The sequence below is a fragment of the Tachypleus tridentatus genome, chromosome 2, assembly GCF_004210375.1.
Source record: "Tachypleus tridentatus isolate NWPU-2018 chromosome 2, ASM421037v1, whole genome shotgun sequence".
NCBI classification, from domain to species: domain Eukaryota; kingdom Metazoa; phylum Arthropoda; class Merostomata; order Xiphosura; family Limulidae; genus Tachypleus; species Tachypleus tridentatus.
This window is the reverse complement of record NC_134826.1, coordinates 140,984,729-141,003,365: the sequence shown is the minus strand read 5'-3', so window position 1 is coordinate 141,003,365 and position 18,637 is coordinate 140,984,729. Positions and strand designations below refer to the sequence as shown.

Here is an 18,637-nt window from a genome sequence, read left to right as displayed (position 1 = left end):
GTTTTTTTCCATCTCTCGAGTAGCCACTATTTAAAAGAATCAATCACACGATTTTCTAGACTATTCAACAATATTCTAGCACATTTTCGTAAACAAATGTTGTTGATTCTCACTTTGAAGAAACAAATTTGGAAAACAGGTGGGACTTATGTAATACACAGCTAAAAATGTACGTTACATGCAAGAACAGAAAACTATATAGTAATGAGCATAGACACTAAAATAAATGTACAACGATTGATTCGTTACAATAAATATAAAAACATTAAAGTTTGGTTTACATTTGTTTTCACTTGTTCTTGTTTGATAAAAACCAGGGTGAATGAGTGTACCACCAATGTATGTTCCAATAATTGCCCTAAACTTACGGAAAGAACCGACTCATAAAACACGTGGACAAGCACACAAAGAATGCCCATGCTGATTTACTTATAAATTTCACATTAGGCCTTCCAAAGTATCCACAAAATTACAAAGGCTTAAAGAAATTAATAGAAAAAGATTACCAAAAAGGTATTCCTGTCTTCCAAAAAACTTTCTTAATCAAATACCAACATAAATTCAAAGACACTCATACCAAAAGCTAAGACTGGGAATGAAAACAATGTTACACATCAGCTTCACTGAGAGAATGTGGTCTTAGCAAAACAAAACTAATCAATGCAAACGACTAATTAAAAAATTAAGAGTTCAAGTTTCAATAAAAAATAGATTGTAAGTTTCAGTAAGTGACATTCACCTTGCAATGTCATTTAGCCTTCAACTATGTATACTGTTACACAATGCATAACTTCTTTGCTCATAGTTACCTATAGAAAAGCTTCAACAAACATAAAGACAAGATTTACCCAGACAGAGTTCAGTGCAAATTAACAGAAATGAAAATACTAACAATGACACTCCAGTAACTAACAGTGATACTTTTCACCTTGACTTATGTAATGGCTGATGAATTTAACCCTTTAAGCACAGACAGAGGTGATTACCATCTGCTTGATTAGGGAAGAATAGTTATGCAATGTGTTCCTCATAAAATTTCCTACATAAAGAATGGCATTAATTTAATTATGTCTTTCTAATTAAAAAATTTTATTTATCTATAGAAGTTATTTGTACTCAAACTCTGAATATTTCAATATTTCAATTTTTGTTTTAAGTATAAAGATACTTTTCTTTTTCTTATAATTTTTATTTTCATTTGCGTAACCTCTAGGACTTTCTAAATGAATATCAAAAGTTTTTTCAAGGTCTTGTTTGTTTTGTTTTTTTAAGTTAAGCACAAAGATACACAATGGGCTTTCTGTACTCTGCCTACTGCAGGTATTGAAACCTGGTTTCTAGCACTGTCAGTCTAGATACATACTGCTGTGCCACTGGGGACGGGGCCTTTTTTTTTTAAAAGGCAAATGTTTATATTTTATTTTCCATTTTTTCTACCATATCACTAACTCTAGTTATTATCATTAATATACAATACAACAAAATTATTAAAATTAGAAAACAACAAAAAAAAATTGTTTTTTGTAGGATATCTTTAAAGATTTTCCTTTTTTTAAATCTGTAAATTCAGGCCTATAGTTAAATTAGTTTTAGTTTATTTTCCTTTACCACTTGTTGTTCATATTGACACAAGTCAACAGTGCCCTTGAGGCATATCACAGTGTCTCTGTCAGACGTGTGCAACCCTTTGACAAAATATTTCCGCACTCTGTAACATCCCAAAGGATGATGTATATTTAAAAACTGTTTAAACCTTTCTATTATACATTTTAATACATAATTAACTAAAATATAACAGTAAGACCAAAATACATTTTAAACTGTATTTTTAACTATAACATATTAAGGTAAGAAACAACCATAAGTGCTGAAATTGATCAAGCAGCATACAACACTACAGTGAAGTACGTGTATCCCATGACAATAATTGTACACCAATTTCAAAATGATTGTTATTAGGTTATAGTGTAAAATGAGGTCTTTCTAATGACCATACACATGTGCATGTAACATCTACATGCAAATTATAAAGCTCAAACAAATCTGTTAAAGATGGACATGGGAGCTGTCAGTTTTAACTGTATTCATTCAGAGAACTTTGAAATATACTAGTCAAAAGGTTACGTAAGCATCTTAGAGTACAGGCATACATCTACTCAACTTCCACTATACTGTTGAAGACAAAGTAATAGTACAGTTTTCATAACTTGTTCTTCATGTTACAATGCATCCAGTTTTAAGTAGTTTTTATAAAGATTTCTTTTAAAATAAGATTTAAACTCAGACAATATAAAACTTGAAATCATGTCGTACATTTTAATGTTAATTTCATTCACATACATTGATAATAAAGGTGTTTTACTAAATTTTGAATGCAACTCAGTGACTTGCATATAAAAAGGGTTTAATGCATACCTGTTACAGAATGGTTGAAACTTTCAACTGTAAGTAAGATATAGCAGATAAACTAATGCTAGATTTAACGTACTTTAACTTACACTTAATATCTGATGACTTGTAGATTTAGTATGTAAAAATAATCAACTGTTTGATCTTGTTTTGATGGCCAATTTAAAGCATCTTTTAATTTTAAAAGTTTATTAAATGTAAAAAAATAATTCAGAATTTTTATCATTACGTTATGAAAACTAAATAACAAAAATGATTTCTAATAACTTCTGACTGAAAACAAAGAGAAGAATCAACCAAACTATATCTGCTGTATTCAGCATTGATGAAGTCTTCCATCCAATAGCAGGGTTCTTCAAGACAACTGGCATATGACAAGCATAGTAGTGGTTGAGATACTATTAGGTTGTCATGCTGTTAAACAACAAATGTCACAATGTAAAATGGATTAGGCTGATAAAGTAAAGACTATATATTTTCAGCCAAGGACCTTTCCAAATACTTCTGCAGAACTCTGGTTGAGAACCTGAGGTCTACAGTGTTCTACTTGTAGACAAGTAGTACATACTTTTAACACCAATGTTTGAAGATAGTTAGTTGGTTATGATGCTTTATCCTGTTTTGAAACACAGTAAACAAGTTCAATATTACATGCCCAATGTAATTCAGGTCCATATTTTTAAATACAAAATACTGACTTCTCTCTTACTGCAGTAGCAGATTAGTAATGAATGAAAATATTTAGACAGCAGCAGTCAAGTTAAGCTAAAGATTGTGAGATTAATGGTTTGATGCAGCAGTCAAGTCAAGCTAAAGATTGTTAGATTAATGGTTTGATGCAGTAGTCAAGTCAAGCTAAAGATTGTGAGATTAATGGTTTGATGCAGCAGTCAAGTCAAGCTAAAGATTGTGAGATTAATGGTTTGATGCAGCAGTCAAGTCAAGCTAAAGATTGTTAGATTAATGGTTTGATGAAGCAGTCAAGCCAAGCTAAAGATTGTTAAATTAATGGTTTGATGCAGTAGTCAAGTAAAGCTAAAGATTGTTAGATTAATGGTTTGATGCAGTACTCAAGTCAAGCTTAAGATTGTTAGATTAATGGTTTGATGCAGTAATCAAGTCAAGCTAAAGATTGTTAGATTAATGGTTTGATGCAGCAGTCAAGTCAAGCTACAGATTGTTAGATTAATGGTTTGATACAGTAGTCAAGTCAAGCTAAAGATTGTTAGATTAATGGTTTGATGCAGTAGTAAAGTCAAGCTAAAGATTGTTAGATTAATGGTTTGATGCAGCAGTCAAGTCAAGCTAAAGATTGTTAGATTAATGGTTTGATGCAGTAGTCAAGTCAAGCTAAAGATTCTTAGATTAATGGTTTGATGCAGTGGTCAAGTCAAGCTAAAGATTCTGAGATTAATGGTTTGATGCAGTAGTCAAGTCAAGCTAAAGATTTTGAGATTAATGGTTTGATGCAGTAGTCAAGTCAAGCTAAAGATTTTGAGATTAATGGTTTGATGCAGTAGTCAAGTCAAGCTAAAGATTTTGAGATTAATGTTTTGATGCAGTAGTCAAGCTAAAGATTGTTAGATTAATGGTTTGATGTAGTAGTCAAGTCAAGCTAAAGATTGTTAGATTAATGGTTTGATGCAGCAGTCAAGTCAAGCTAAAGATTGTTAGATTAATGGTTTGATGCAGTAGTCAAGTCAAGCTAAAGATTGTTAGATTAATGGTTTGATGCAGTAGTCAAGTCAAGCTAAAGATTGTGAGATTAATGGTTTGATGCAGTAGTCAAGTCAAGCTAAAGATTGTGAGATTAATGGTTTGATGCAGTAGTCAAGTCAAGCTAAAGATTGTGAGATTAATGGTTTGATGCAGTAGTCAAGTCAAGCTAAAGATTGTGAGATTAATGGTTTGATGCAGCAGTGAAGTCAAGCTAAAGATTGTTAGATTAATGGTTTGATGCAGAAGTCAAGTCAAGCTAAAGATTGTGAGATTAATGGTTTGATGCAGTAGTCAAGTCAAGCTAAAGATTGTTAGATTAATGGTTTGATGCAGTAGTCAAGTCAAGCTAAAGATTTTGAGATTAATGGTTTGATGCAGTAGTCAAGTCAAGCTAAAGATTGTTAGATTAATGGTTTGATGCAGTAGTCAAGTCAAGCTAAAGATTGTTAGATTAATGGTTTGATGCAGTAGTCAAGTCAAGCTAAAGATTGTTAGATTAATGGTTTGATGCAGTAGTCAAGTCAAGCTAAAGATTGTTAGATTAATGGTTTGATGCAGTAGTCAAGTCAAGCTAAAGATTGTTAGATTAATGGTTTGATGCAGTAGTCAAGTCAAGCTAAAGATTGTTAGATTAATGGTTTGATGCAGTGGTCAAGTCAAGCTAAAGATTGTGAGATTAATGGTTTGATGCAGTAGTCAAGTCAAGCTAAAGATTGTGAGATTAATGGTTTGATGAAGCAGTGAAGTCAAGCTAAAGATTGTTAGATTAATGGTTTGATGCTGTAGTCAAGTCAAGCTAAGGATTGTTAGATTAATGGTTTGATGCAGTAGTCAAGTCAAGCTAAAGATTGTTAGATTAATGGTTTGATGCAGTAGTCAAGTCAAGCTAAAGATTGTTAGATTAATGGTTTGATGCAGTGGTCAAGTCAAGCTAAAGATTGTTAAATTAATGGTTTGATGCAGTAGTCAAGTCAAGCTAAAGATTGTGAGATTAATGGTTTGATGCAGTAGTCAAGTCAAGCTAAAGATTGTTAGATTAATGGTTTGATGCAGTAGTCAAGTCAAGCTAAAGATTGTTAGATTAATGGTTTGATGCAGTAGTCAAGTCAAGCTAAAGATTGTTAGATTAATGGTTTGATGCAGTAGTCAAGTCAAGCTAAAGATTGTTAGATTAATGGTTTGATGCAGTAGTCAAGTCAAGCTAAAGATTGTTAGATTAATGGTTTGATGCAGTAGTCAAGTCAAGCTAAAGATTGTTAGATTAATGGTTTGATGCAGTAGTCAAGTCAAGCTAAAGATTGTGAGATTAATGGTTTGATGCAGTAGTCAAGTCAAGCTAAAGATTGTGAGATTAATGGTTTGATGAAGCAGTGAAGTCAAGCTAAAGATTGTTAGATTAATGGTTTGATGCTGTAGTCAAGTCAAGCTAAAGATTGTTAGATTAATGGTTTGATGCAGTAGTCAAGTCAAGCTAAAGATTGTTAGATTAATGGTTTGATGCAGTAGTCAAGTCAAGCTAAAGATTGTTAGATTAATGGTTTGATGCAGTAGTCAAGTCAAGCTAAAGATTGTTAGATTAATGGTTTGATGCAGTAGTCAAGTCAAGCTAAAGATTGTGAGATTAATGGTTTGATGCAGTAGTCAAGTCAAGCTAAAGATTGTGAGATTAATGGTTTGATGCAGCAGTGAAGTCAAGCTAAAGATTGTTAGATTAATGGTTTGATGCAGTAGTCAAGTCAAGCTAAGGATTGTTAGATTAATGGTTTGATGCAGTAGTCAAGTCAAGCTAAGGATTGTTAGATTAATGGTTTGATGCAGTAGTCAAGTCAAGCTAAAGATTGTTAGATTAATGGTTTGATGCAGTAGTCAAGTCAAGCTAAAGATTGTTAGATTAATGGTTTGATGCAGTAGTCAAGTCAAGCTAAAGATTGTGAGATTAATGGTTTGATGAAGCAGTGAAGTCAAGCTAAAGATTGTTAGATTAATGGTTTGATGCTGTAGTCAAGTCAAGCTAAGGATTGTTAGATTAATGGTTTGATGCAGTAGTCAAGTCAAGCTAAAGATTGTTAGATTAATGGTTTGATGCAGTAGTCAAGTCAAGCTAAAGATTGTTAGATTAATGGTTTGATGCAGTGGTCAAGTCAAGCTAAAGATTGTTAGATTAATGGTTTGATGCAGTAGTCAAGTCAAGCTAAAGATTGTGAGATTAATGGTTTGATGCAGTGGTCAAGTCAAGCTAAAGATTGTTAGATTAATGGTTTGATGCAGTAGTCAAGTCAAGCTAAAGATTGTGAGATTAATGGTTTGATGCAGTAGTCAAGTCAAGCTAAAGATTGTGAGATTAATGGTTTGATGCAGCAGTGAAGTCAAGCTAAAGATTGTTAGATTAATGGTTTGATGCAGTAGTCAAGTCAAGCTAAGGATTGTTAGATTAATGGTTTGATGCAGTAGTCAAGTCAAGCTAAGGATTGTTAGATTAATGGTTTGATGCAGTAGTCAAGTCAAGCTAAAGATTGTTAGATTAATGGTTTGATGCAGTAGTCAAGTCAAGCTAAAGATTGTTAGATTAATGGTTTGATGCAGTAGTCAAGTCAAGCTAAAGATTGTTAGATTAATGGTTTGATGCAGTAGTCAAGTCAAGCTAAAGATTGTTAGATTAATGGTTTGATGCAGTAGTCAAGTCAAGCTAAAGATTGTTAGATTAATGGTTTGATGCAGTAGTCAAGTCAAGCTAAAGATTGTTAGATTAATGGTTTGATGCAGTAGTCAAGTCAAGCTAAAGATTGTTAGATTAATGGTTTGATGCAGTAGTCAAGTCAAGCTAAAGATTGTGAGATTAATGGTTTGATGCAGTAGTCAAGTCAAGCTAAAGATTGTGAGATTAATGGTTTGATGCAGTAGTCAAGTCAAGCTAAAGATTGTGAGATTAATGGTTTGATGCAGTAGTCAAGTCAAGCTAAAGATTGTGAGTTTAATGGTTTGATGCAGTAGTCAAGTCAAGCTAAAGATTTTGAGATTAATGGTTTAATACAGTAGTCAAGTCAAGCTAAAGATTTTGAGATTAATGGTTTGATGCAGCAGTCAAGTCAAGCTAAAGATTGTTAGATTAATGGTTTGATGCAGCAGTCAAGTCAAGCTAAAGATTGTTAGATTAATGGTTTGATGCAGTAGTCAAATCAGTCTAATAATCTTCATGATCAAAGGCATAGAAAAATTAGATAAGTTGACAAAAACAAAACACGTCAATAAAAACATGCACTCACTCTGTTTCATAACATATGGATGTTTCAACAGTTCCTCTATCATTGGTCTCTGCTTTGGATCTCTTACAAGACATGACTGGAAAATAAGAAAATATTTAGTGTTGGTCCCTTCAATAAATATCAAAATGTTTACAGTATAAAGTCACAAATGTATTTTTTTCTTCACTGTGAAACATTAACAGTAATGTGGTCTATAATACGCTCCATTTATTTTTCATTACAATTTCTAACATTACAGCTAATTAGTCTCAAAAGTATTCTAGCTTACAAATCATGCAATAAACAATACTAAAACATTAAGTCAAAGTGTTTCTATACATTGCAAATTTAATCAAAGAAATATATATTTATTCGAGAAGTAAAACAAAAACAAAGAAATGTTCAAATGAAAATACGATTGACCATTATTTTTAGATTTGTAGATCAATTAAACATAACTCTTAAGCCACAAAACCGAGTACTTTAATACAGAAGAAATACAGTAAATATCAAGACAATACAAACCTTCATAACATCCAGTAGGTCTGTATCATCAATTGATGGAATGTTTATCTGATAACTGGGATTGGTAATAGCTTGGACCTTGCCAATAATGTTCTGGATATGTTGAAATGGTGTTCGACCATAGACTAAATTATACAATATACATCCAAGAGACCAAACATCTGATCTTGGACTTACCTGCAAAAATAAAAAAATACTACAAGTTATTTCTGAATTGAAGTATAATTACTCAAAATGCAGAATAGTATTAAGAATTTATAAACCATAACGACTGATTATGTTACAGAAAAGATTGCCCAAGTTCTGACCATAAGTCAATAAAGGTGATTGACCCTTTTGCATCAGGTCAGGGTTTAAAGGCCATGTCATCTCATTTGTTGACTTGCATTCAAAATTCTATTTAACTACTGTTCTATAAATTTATGTGAATAAGTTTGGAATCAAATTGTAGACAATTCAAACTTTAATATTATATACAAGTTAACTTCCTAATTTAAAAGTAATTATTAAAAGAACACATCTAAATATAGACTTTAGTGAGTCACATGGTTTGTTTAATGCAGAGCTGTTTAAAATTAGACATCTGTGAAGTTAAAACATCAAACCTACAATTTTTTACAAATTAGGAACTCTAATTAATTACTAATACTGACAAGCTAGAACATAAAATAAGAACTTCATATCTTTTTACTTTACTAAAATATGGCTTATGTACTGAATGAAACACAATGGTCCCATTCAACTCTTTTTTTAATTAGTCTGTTAGATACTCTGATTACAATACATGACATATGAATAACCAATCAACAGTTCAAAATGTCCCCCTAGTGGTGGTTTTCCTTGCCATTTTAATCTTTGAAAAGGCTTCCAGATTATTTCAATCCAATTTATAAAGGAAGTAAGTTATGTCTTTAGTCTGCTCAAAGTTTCATATTTTATAAAATATAAAAAAACTTAGTAAGCTTAATAAATTATAGTAGAATTCAACAGTATCAATGTGGTTGTTTGATTTTTTGATTATTCAACTGTATATAGATAAAACCTAAAAAATATATATATATATCCTACATGTGCATAATTTTAAAAGGCTAAGCAACAGGTGTCCAGCAAAACCTAAGTACAAAGGTTATAGCTAAAAGAAATAATTGTTTGCTTTACTTCTTAATTTATTATTCTATATTTTAAGAAAAGTATGTTTAACAACACTATGTAACACAAATTTTGTTCCTGGACAGTATGTGTTATTTCTTAATTGTTTATGTTGTAAAAGTACCTAAAATGGCCATTATTCCCTTCAAACTTTTATTTTGTGACCTGGATAATGAAATATAGAAATTAACCTATTTTCTATGTAAAAACAGGCAAATTTGTACATTTTCATTCACATAAGGTCTGAATAAAACAACATATGAATCAAGGTTTACATGTATTTATACTAAAGTTATACAAAAATGTTTAGAATTGAGTAGTTCTCCAGATTTCCGACTGTAATGTAAATCACTTTCACGTATCAACCCCCAAATATAGTCTACCATCATGTTTTCGTTATACACTTCCAGGTCACAAAAGCAAAGTTTGAAGAGAAAAATAGGTCTTTTCCATTTACTTTAGGCATAAACAATTGGGAAATAACACTTTCTGTCCAGGAACAAGAAAAAGTAAATACTTTATTACATAGTGTAATTTATTTCTAAATAGTAATAATCTATACACGTGCATGTGTGTGTATACATACATACATAATGTGTAATAACTAAAATGTAAGTGTATATTATAAAATACTAGTCCACTAAAACACAGAGAAGACTAAAGGTCACTTTTATATTACCGGATATTGTGACCTAAGAGCACATGCTTTGCATCAGTGCAAGCTATGCAATGTCAGGTATCCACAACTGGAAGGTCAATATAATAAAAGATAATAAATATATATGTTTGTATATAGCATTATGAGACTTAAGATACTTAAACTAATCATTCATATTTTCATGTTATAATATACAGCCATTCTGGCATACAAAAAGCATAATTTCCTAATTGTTTTTTTATGATGGTTACAAGGTTGGTTAATGAAAGATCCCACATATTTAGAGTATAGAAAATAACACAAAATATAACATTGTACTAAAAACAAAAGATAAAATGTATTTTGGAGATTTTAATATATAATACAAATAATATTTAAAATTTTGTGGTTCAAAAATAGTTATTTTAATGATAACATGAAATTACTTTCCACTCAGACTAGCAACAAAACAATTCTCACATACACATCTGATTAGAAAATCTGATTTTTTTGTATACAAAATACTTGTAATCTTTATAAAGGTCTACCAACCTTTGTGAAAATACACTTACTGTATCAAATATTTTCATGAAAATGCTTAATGTGTGCAAGTGTGTAGACAAATTTGCGTATATTATACCAAGCCCAATGTGAAAATGTTAAGTGATATTATAATTCTGACTAAGAATCAGTAATGCACAGCATATTACACAACAGTATTCATTTGTTCACTGATTTTGTACAACACCGACTAAAGTAACTCATGACTGCACTACTAAAGTTCACTCCTGAAATACAGAATTTGCGTTACTGTTGCACTAACCTGTACCACACAAGTCATTAGAAACACTACATTTGAAAGTAAAGTCAGTAGTTAACAGGAATAAATCTAACTGCAGACAGACAGACTTGTTTATAAACAAAATAACTATTTAACAATTCCATAAAGATAAAACACCAAGCTAAAGAGCATATAAGGTCATGGAACAATCCAATTGTTTGTTATAACAGGTCACTGAACAGCACTGTTTAACTGCACAGTACTATATCGTAACCAACAAATAGAAGTCAACATGCGCTTCAAATACAGTATGTTTTGTGTAGCTTACACCAGTTGTATAGGTTTCAGGAAGTATTTGAAGCTGTTTAAAAGCTATTACAACAGTGTAATTTCTTGATAAAGATGTATAACATTACTCTCATACATGCCTCAAGATTATAAAAATAAATCATACTTTTTCCTACTGAGACTGATGAAAAGTTAAAATTTAAACTAAAAATTGACATTTCTTGTAGTGAATCTAACCATCACAATCATTTCTTCTCATATGCAATATTTAATAAAACTTAAACGTATACCAAATACAATTAATTGTGCATGATGTTAAAATACAGAATGTATTCATGACAATAAAATACAACAAGTATTGCTATAACATATACTAAATAAGATCTCATCTTATAATACATAAACGTAATAAAACATCACAAGTCAATTGTATAAACCATACTTTGATCTTCGGTTTTCTCTTGGTTCCATCCTTCAGCAGAGGAGCTTCACAGACATCTAGAAGAGCTTCTGGTGGCATGAAGTTTATTGTTCCGACCTGCGGTCAATGTAACATGACCAATCTCAAGTTCAGATTGTTACTTGCAAGCCCTTATTCTATCTCAGTTAAGGTATTAAAATGCACATGTAGTCTTTAAAACAGTAAACAACGAAATACATATTTCACACAATTCTCATTTATTCTAGAAGTCGAGTGCCTTCATATGATCAAGAAATTCTTTATATCATTTCAGATGTACACAGAACTTCACTTCATCCTAACCTTGGTTCATGAGCTCGTTACCACTCGAAATGCCTTACAGCTGAAGATTAGCTTTTTACAAAACTTCGCAGAAAATACATTCACAATTCATTATTACTAGTAAGAAGAAAAATGAAATATTTTCACCATTTCCAGTTCAAAATGTCCCCCTAGTGGTGGTTTTCATTGCCATTTTAATCTTTGAAAAGGCTTCCAGATTATTTCAATCCAATTTATAAAGGAGGTAAGTTGTATCTTTAGTCTGCTCAAAGTTTCATATTTTATAAAATATAAAAAAACTTAGTAAGCTTAATAAATTATAGTAGAATTCTACAGTATCAGTGTGGTTTTTTAATTTTTTGATTATTCAACTATATAGATAAAACCTAAAAAAAAAATATATATATCCTACATGTGCAGAATTTTAAAAGGCTAAGCAAATAGAAAATGTTCAAATGTGCTAGAGAAGTCTCCTAAAGAGACTTAAGTCAAACTTTGTCCATTAAACAATCAGTCCTGTTACCTGTTTTTCAATTATAGGTGTCACTTGGTGGCTCAGCAGTAAATATGAATGGCTTAAACGTCAAAATCTAATTTAAACACCTCAATCTGACGTAACCCTGACAGACTATCATGTAGGTTTGTAGATAATAGCAATAAAAAAGTAAATACTTCAGGTGTAGAAAGAAGACGAATAAACAGTGAATGCATAAAATAAATATGAAAATAAGGGCATTTATTCAAGTCAGTTTTAACATGTTATTAAACCAAGTCTCTTAAATGTCATGTCAGTTTCAATAGCAATTACAACAGTAAAATTTCAGAGAAAGTAAACTTTGATTAAGACATTTTTCATCAGTTGAATAACATTAACATTTCTTTGGAAATCATGTGTGCTTGAAGATATCTTTCATTTCAATCAAAAGTAAGAAAAGATTAGCACTTTGTTTTCAAAATGTCATGTGTGCTTGAAGACATAATTAGCACTTTGTTTTCATGCCAATCAAAAGCAAGAAAACATTAGCACTTTGTTTTCAAAGTGTCATGTGTGCTTGAAGACATATTTCATGTCAATCAAAAGCAAGAAAACATTAGCACTTTGTTTTCAAAGTGTCATGTGTGCTTGAAGGCATCTTTTATGTCAATCAAAAGCAAGAAAACATTAGCACTTTGTTTTCAGTGTCATGTGTGCTTGAAGACATCTTTCATGTCAATCAAAAGTAAGAAAAGATTAGCACTTTGTTTTCAAAGTGTCATCTGTGCTTGCCATCCCTGATTTTGAATTGAATAGACTAGTAAGAAGACGATTGGTCAACAGCATATAATGTCAACTCTTAGATTACTCTTATTATGACTAAAAATTAGGATTTGACTATCACCCTTATAATGCACCTACAGCACCAACGTACAAATCTCAATGTTTATTTTTTGTAGGAATGGGATATAGATGATTGATTCACAGATCCATTCTCTAGTACGGATTATGCTTAGCCCACCAGCACTTTTAACATGTTAAACTGCTTTGAAGACATTAATTGCATTTATTTCAATAGCACATGTATTTTTAATATGATTAAAAAAAACACAATGCCCTTGAAAAAATATATCATTAAACTTCAAGATTCTCAGTTCAAAAGAACATCCACGAAACATTGATTACGATTCACGTTAACAAATTAAAAGCATCAAATCAAAGCATGGCTCTAAAAGAAACATCATCACATTAGCCTGAACACAATGAACAATTTTCTCAGGCTACAGACCAAAATATAAAATTCATTAAGTACGTTCAAACAATAAAACAACTTTCATAATGGTGAGAATCTCAAAACTTTATGAGTGCATTAGTAATTCCAACAGAGTAAATTTACCTGAGTATCTCTGAAAACACTAGTCATGTCAGTCTCAATGGCATTAGATATTCCAAAGTCAATTAGCTTCAATCTTCCTCCAACCAAGAGGAAATTAGCTGGCTTGAGATCAGAGTGGATAATATCTGTAACAAAACAAAACGTAAATCAAGGAGAATGAAACTTCCTTTTGTATATCCTTCTTTGGACATTTCAGCTTTTAAAACAAAATTAACAGAAAGTGACCCTGACAATGTACACTAGCCAAACATTATATTTCTGACAAACAAAAAGGTGCAGAAGATATTTATCTGTTAGTCTTCATTATTAAATAACAACAACACTTGTTTCTCAAACAGTAAAACACAAGTGGTGTCATTTTAAAAGAATGGTGATAATTTGTCACACATTTATTCATTAATAATAAAACAATTTAGTATTTATTTCACTTTGAATTTACAACAGCATACATAAGTAACTTACAAGTGGAAAGATTAATTATTATAATTTTAAATTATTAACGAAAAAATGTGACACGTCGAGTATATTACACTCCATGACAAAAGATATTAATAACTGTATTAACTTTCATAAAAATATAGTGAATAGGTCTTTTAAAATTATTCATGTTATAATAATTAAACAGAACATCAAATTATTTTTATTCCATTTTGTTTTCCTTATTTCAAACATTGACCAAAACAATATGTACAAATGTTCCACGTTAACTTACCAGCCTTATGAATTTCAGCAACTGCTTTCAGCATTTCTACCCAGTAGAATTTCACCGTGATTGGATCCAGGGGTTCTGAACTTCTGATAGATCGAATCACTGTGTTCAAATCAGAGTCACCTTTTTCAAGAACCATCAGAAGTCTGTTTTGATCAGGCTGGTATTCACTGAAAAATACATTTATTTCATACTCTCATTTCAGACATACTCCACTTTGGTTCTTAATCTTTGTGCTACTTGTTACTTATGACCCAAAACTTTCAAACAGATAAAATATCAAAATTATAGAATTTGTTGTCCCTCTTTTCACAATTCTCAGATTAACCATATAACGTTTATATGATCAGGATTCTCACTGAGGCCCCACAGTGAAGGGTTCTGGACTTTCAACCTTTTTATTCCAGAATTCCAGCGAAATTTTCAAGGGTCCCAAAGGCAGAATTTAATAAACTTAAAAAAACAGAAAATACAAAAGCTCTCCAGTGTCGATGAAAATCTTTATTTACAATCTACACTACACGTTTACTATCTGGAAGTGGAAAAGAGCACATTAATGTTAAATGAAAAACTTTATTTACAATTTATGTTTTATGTTGTCTCACTTTAAGTGCAAAGTAATTTTCATGATAAGATTAAAAATATTTTTCTTCCTCTGAAAATTTTCAAATATCATTTGAATAACCCCTAAAACCTCTTAAATAAATACTTAATTTTTTGTATCTTTTTTTTTTAAAAAATATTATATTTCATCTGTTATATTCTTTACCCTAACTCAATACAAGTTCAATTCACTTGATCAACCTCATATCCAACATAAAAGATTTTAAATTTCCCCTAACTTCATTCTGCAATGACTGCAAATTGTAACAGAGATAACAACTGTTCATCCTATGTAACTTAAAGACTGTAACAGCATACATCTATTTATACTTGATTTTTAAGGTTTCATTCCTCTTTCAAACTGCGTCCACCTGTTATTTGTACCATGTAAAGTGCAAATCACAAGGAAGATGCATGTCACATTATGGTATTGGATTACATAATGCTTAAACTACTCGCAAGCATATCTTATAAAATATTAATAATATTATTACTCGCATTACTTTATCTAACCTATAAGTTTTAAATTTTTATATCTTAAATTTTAATAATAATAATAATAATAATAATAAATAATACTCATGCAAAACAAGGAATAAAATACTTACTTGGGTCTAATTTGTTTTGCTGTTTACTGTCAATGAAACTTAACCCTAGTTTTTTTTTTATATCAGTTACACTACTGCATTAAATAATTTCTTCTTAATTAAACAATCACCCAAAAACACTAAATAATGGCATGTAAAAAGGAAACAATGTTACATAACTTTCACAATTTTTCTAACTTTCTAACTATGCAAGAAAAGCCATTAAAAATTCAGCTAAGCCTGTTCTCATGGAAATCCAGTTAGAAATGGAATACAATAGACAATCCTCTGTACAATGTAATATACACATTATGTTATTTGAATAAAACTTTGACCTTACATTTGTCATAAATAATATAATATTTAACATCACACGGATCTACTGGGAAGTTATGAAAGACAGTGAAAGTTCTTGTGCTACCCTTGCATATGGAGTATTTTTCAGTGCATATTCAGTACCCAGTATGTCAAATCTCATGCTGCTTGACACATTCTCATGTGTACTGAACACAGAAGTTAGGGTTAACTAAAATAATGTCTATTACCTGTACTCACTGAAATATTTCACATACACTAATGGTTTTGTGGCTAGGACTTTGTCTACATAATAAAAATAAATAAATAGCATTCTTTTAAATTTAACTTCCCATATTATTTCTAAAAAAATGACAACCTACATCTCTAGTTAGTATTTCGAATCACTAAGAGTTTAATATGTTTGAGTGTGATACTAACCTGGTAAGATCAACACCTCTATATGTTTGAGTGTGATACTAACTTTGTAAGATTAACATCCAAATATGGTTGAGTGTGATACTAGCTTGGTAAGATTAACACCTATACATGTTTGAGTGCAATAATAACTTGGTAATAATTAAAGGGTTAAAGCTGTTAATAAATATCATTTTAACATACCCATTGGGCAGAAAGCAAGTGCATATTGAAATTACTGGCATTAGGCCATGCTTTGAGTGTGGTTCAAATGAAGCACTAGAAATATAACCCAAATTATGTCTTATATAAAAATGTTGAACAATGATATCTCATAAAACTCATATTTTACTCTCTTCTTACAGGATTTCGTAAACATTCATTCAAAACTGTATAATTAACCCTTTAGTATTCTAACTAATAGAGTGTGAAAGTTAGAAAGTAAGAAAACAAGTGTTTTTTATCTTAAAAACAAATTTATTTCAGTCTTATTACTGTTGTCCTATCTACAACAGGAACATGATCCAACCTCAAATTGTGATAGGTAGAAACCAACTTTATAGAAGACATAAATCTAATGATAAAGTTACAGAAATATGCTGGAGGTAAAGTATATGGAGACATTTGCTAATTCGTAGGGATCAAGTTCATAAATTTACTCTCACACAGATAGGTCGAACTGTTCCTTTTCAAATCACTACTTCAACCTTACAAACAAGGCTAAAGTTACCAAACTAAATATAAGAAATGTGAATAATAATTCCCACGAGTTGTATCATTCTCTTCTCAGAAACAATAACAACTTAACGTGACAAAACATTGCAATACAACACTGTCTAAAAAATATAACATTTCAAGGAGGACACTTGAATTTAGTTAAAAAAAAGCACTTAACTTTTAAGTCATAAAACTTGACAATTAATATTAACATTTTGATGACTGAAATTAATAATGTGAAGACAAAAGTCTTACAAGTCATAAAGTTTAATAACCCGACTGCTTCCTTGAAGACTGCGTAAAACTCTGACTTCATTCTTATATCCTTCAACAGCAGAAACATCAGCTTTCTCAAAACTAACAACCTTGATCGCTAAAGTACACTTCTGATCTTGATCCATCACTTGGTAAACCTATGCATGCAAGAGAGAAAGAACACAATATAAATAATTAAAAAAAAAAAAACAGTATAGCATATTAGCTTCTAATGAAACCAGAGAAAGTTTGAAACATAATTAAAGAGAAAAAAACTCAACAAAACCAACGTGTCAGGAAAGTTAGTCTGTTTATAAAAAAAAAAGCATCCAACTACAGTTACTACTTGTAACATCTAGAAATTTGCAAATGAAACAGAGTTTATTTTAAAATCTTATAATTAATTTCTTAGTTTGAAAATCAAACAAATGCAAATTAGCCAGTGGAGTTATAAAAAAATATTTAGTAGTTATTTTGAATTGCCCACTCATAATAAAGTTACACAAAATTTTATACTGTTAACACAACAGTTTGCAAACACTGCAGTTAAAGTTAAAATATGGCTATGGTTATTGTAAGACCAATATACAACTGTTAACACAGAAAAATGATTCAAACTGCTTAACAAAAATATGTCAAAAAGGTCCAAAAAAACTCTTATTCATCTTAAAATTGTACCAACAAATTATTACATAATTTACAAAAATGTTAATGCTGTGTCACGTTTTAAAACGTTTTTTTTAATACACATATATTATTCAATACCTTTGGTTCACGAACCATTAATACTACATACTATATTGATTCAACAAATTAGATAAAAGCAGAATAACATTTATATGATTAATATTACAGATACAATTACCAATAAACAAATAAAAAGCTTACCTTACTGGAACCTCCTTTTCCTAAAACATTTAATATTTGATATCTATGGCCGTTCACCACTAGAGAGCCACTGTTTCTCTAAAAAACAAAAGTACTGTCTGTATTGTAGCTGAAAAAAAATCTATATTAATTAATATTTTATTAAAAACCATTACATAATTTTCACTCTTAAAGCTAAACTTAGTTTTGTTTAGTTTATTACTATCTTTTAAATTGGTTTTCTGGCTTTCAGAAACACACTTCTAAAGTTTGTTTTTTTATGGCAAAACTACAAATTGAGCTATCTGTGCTATGCCCACTATGGGTATTAAACTAAAATTTTTAGGGTTAAAAGTCAACATTGGTAGCTCTGAAGTTCCTAAACACATGATTAACTCATTCAAATTCTGAAACTCAAATAACTTTTGTTAATCTAAAACCTTAAATTTGTAATACTTGTAGAAACATTTACAACTCACTATTAATTATGCTACAATTATTTAAAACCTGAGCAACTAAGATACATACATAGTATAATATAAGTATGATTACCTCAGAAAGACATTTCTAAACATTTAAAATATTTCCTTTCTAGGATAATTTTGAATTTAGATCAGAAGTACTTCAGCTTACATCAAAAACCACCAACATAATTCAAGTAGAGTACTTTGGAACTTGTACAATGTATTGCTTAGGGCATCAAGTTATACGGTTAAACATGTTCAATGGGGAAAAGATATGTCTCAATTTGTAAAAAGATGACAATTGGTAAAGCTCTCAGCTAAAAAACATTACATCACATTAACAGTTAACATTTTAAAACAA

The 18,637-nt window shown here is 30.5% G+C and overlaps 1 protein-coding gene across 2 annotated transcripts in view; it reads right to left on the bottom strand.

Annotated features, from left to right (window-relative positions):
- The window catches only part of LOC143245254 (uncharacterized), a 57,581-nt gene that overhangs the window by 6,208 nt on the left and 32,736 nt on the right, over positions 1 to 18,637 (bottom strand). For both annotated transcript variants that reach the window (XM_076491409.1, XM_076491410.1), the window contains exons 7-13: positions 17,834 to 17,911; positions 16,946 to 17,103; positions 14,076 to 14,242; positions 13,364 to 13,488; positions 11,193 to 11,288; positions 7,896 to 8,072; positions 7,392 to 7,467 (exon numbers count right to left, since the gene is read on the bottom strand). In XM_076491409.1, the coding sequence (XP_076347524.1) occupies positions 7,392 to 7,467; positions 7,896 to 8,072; positions 11,193 to 11,288; positions 13,364 to 13,488; positions 14,076 to 14,242; positions 16,946 to 17,103; positions 17,834 to 17,911 (877 nt within the window). The remainder of the gene's footprint in view (positions 1 to 7,391; positions 7,468 to 7,895; positions 8,073 to 11,192; positions 11,289 to 13,363; positions 13,489 to 14,075; positions 14,243 to 16,945; positions 17,104 to 17,833; positions 17,912 to 18,637) is intronic.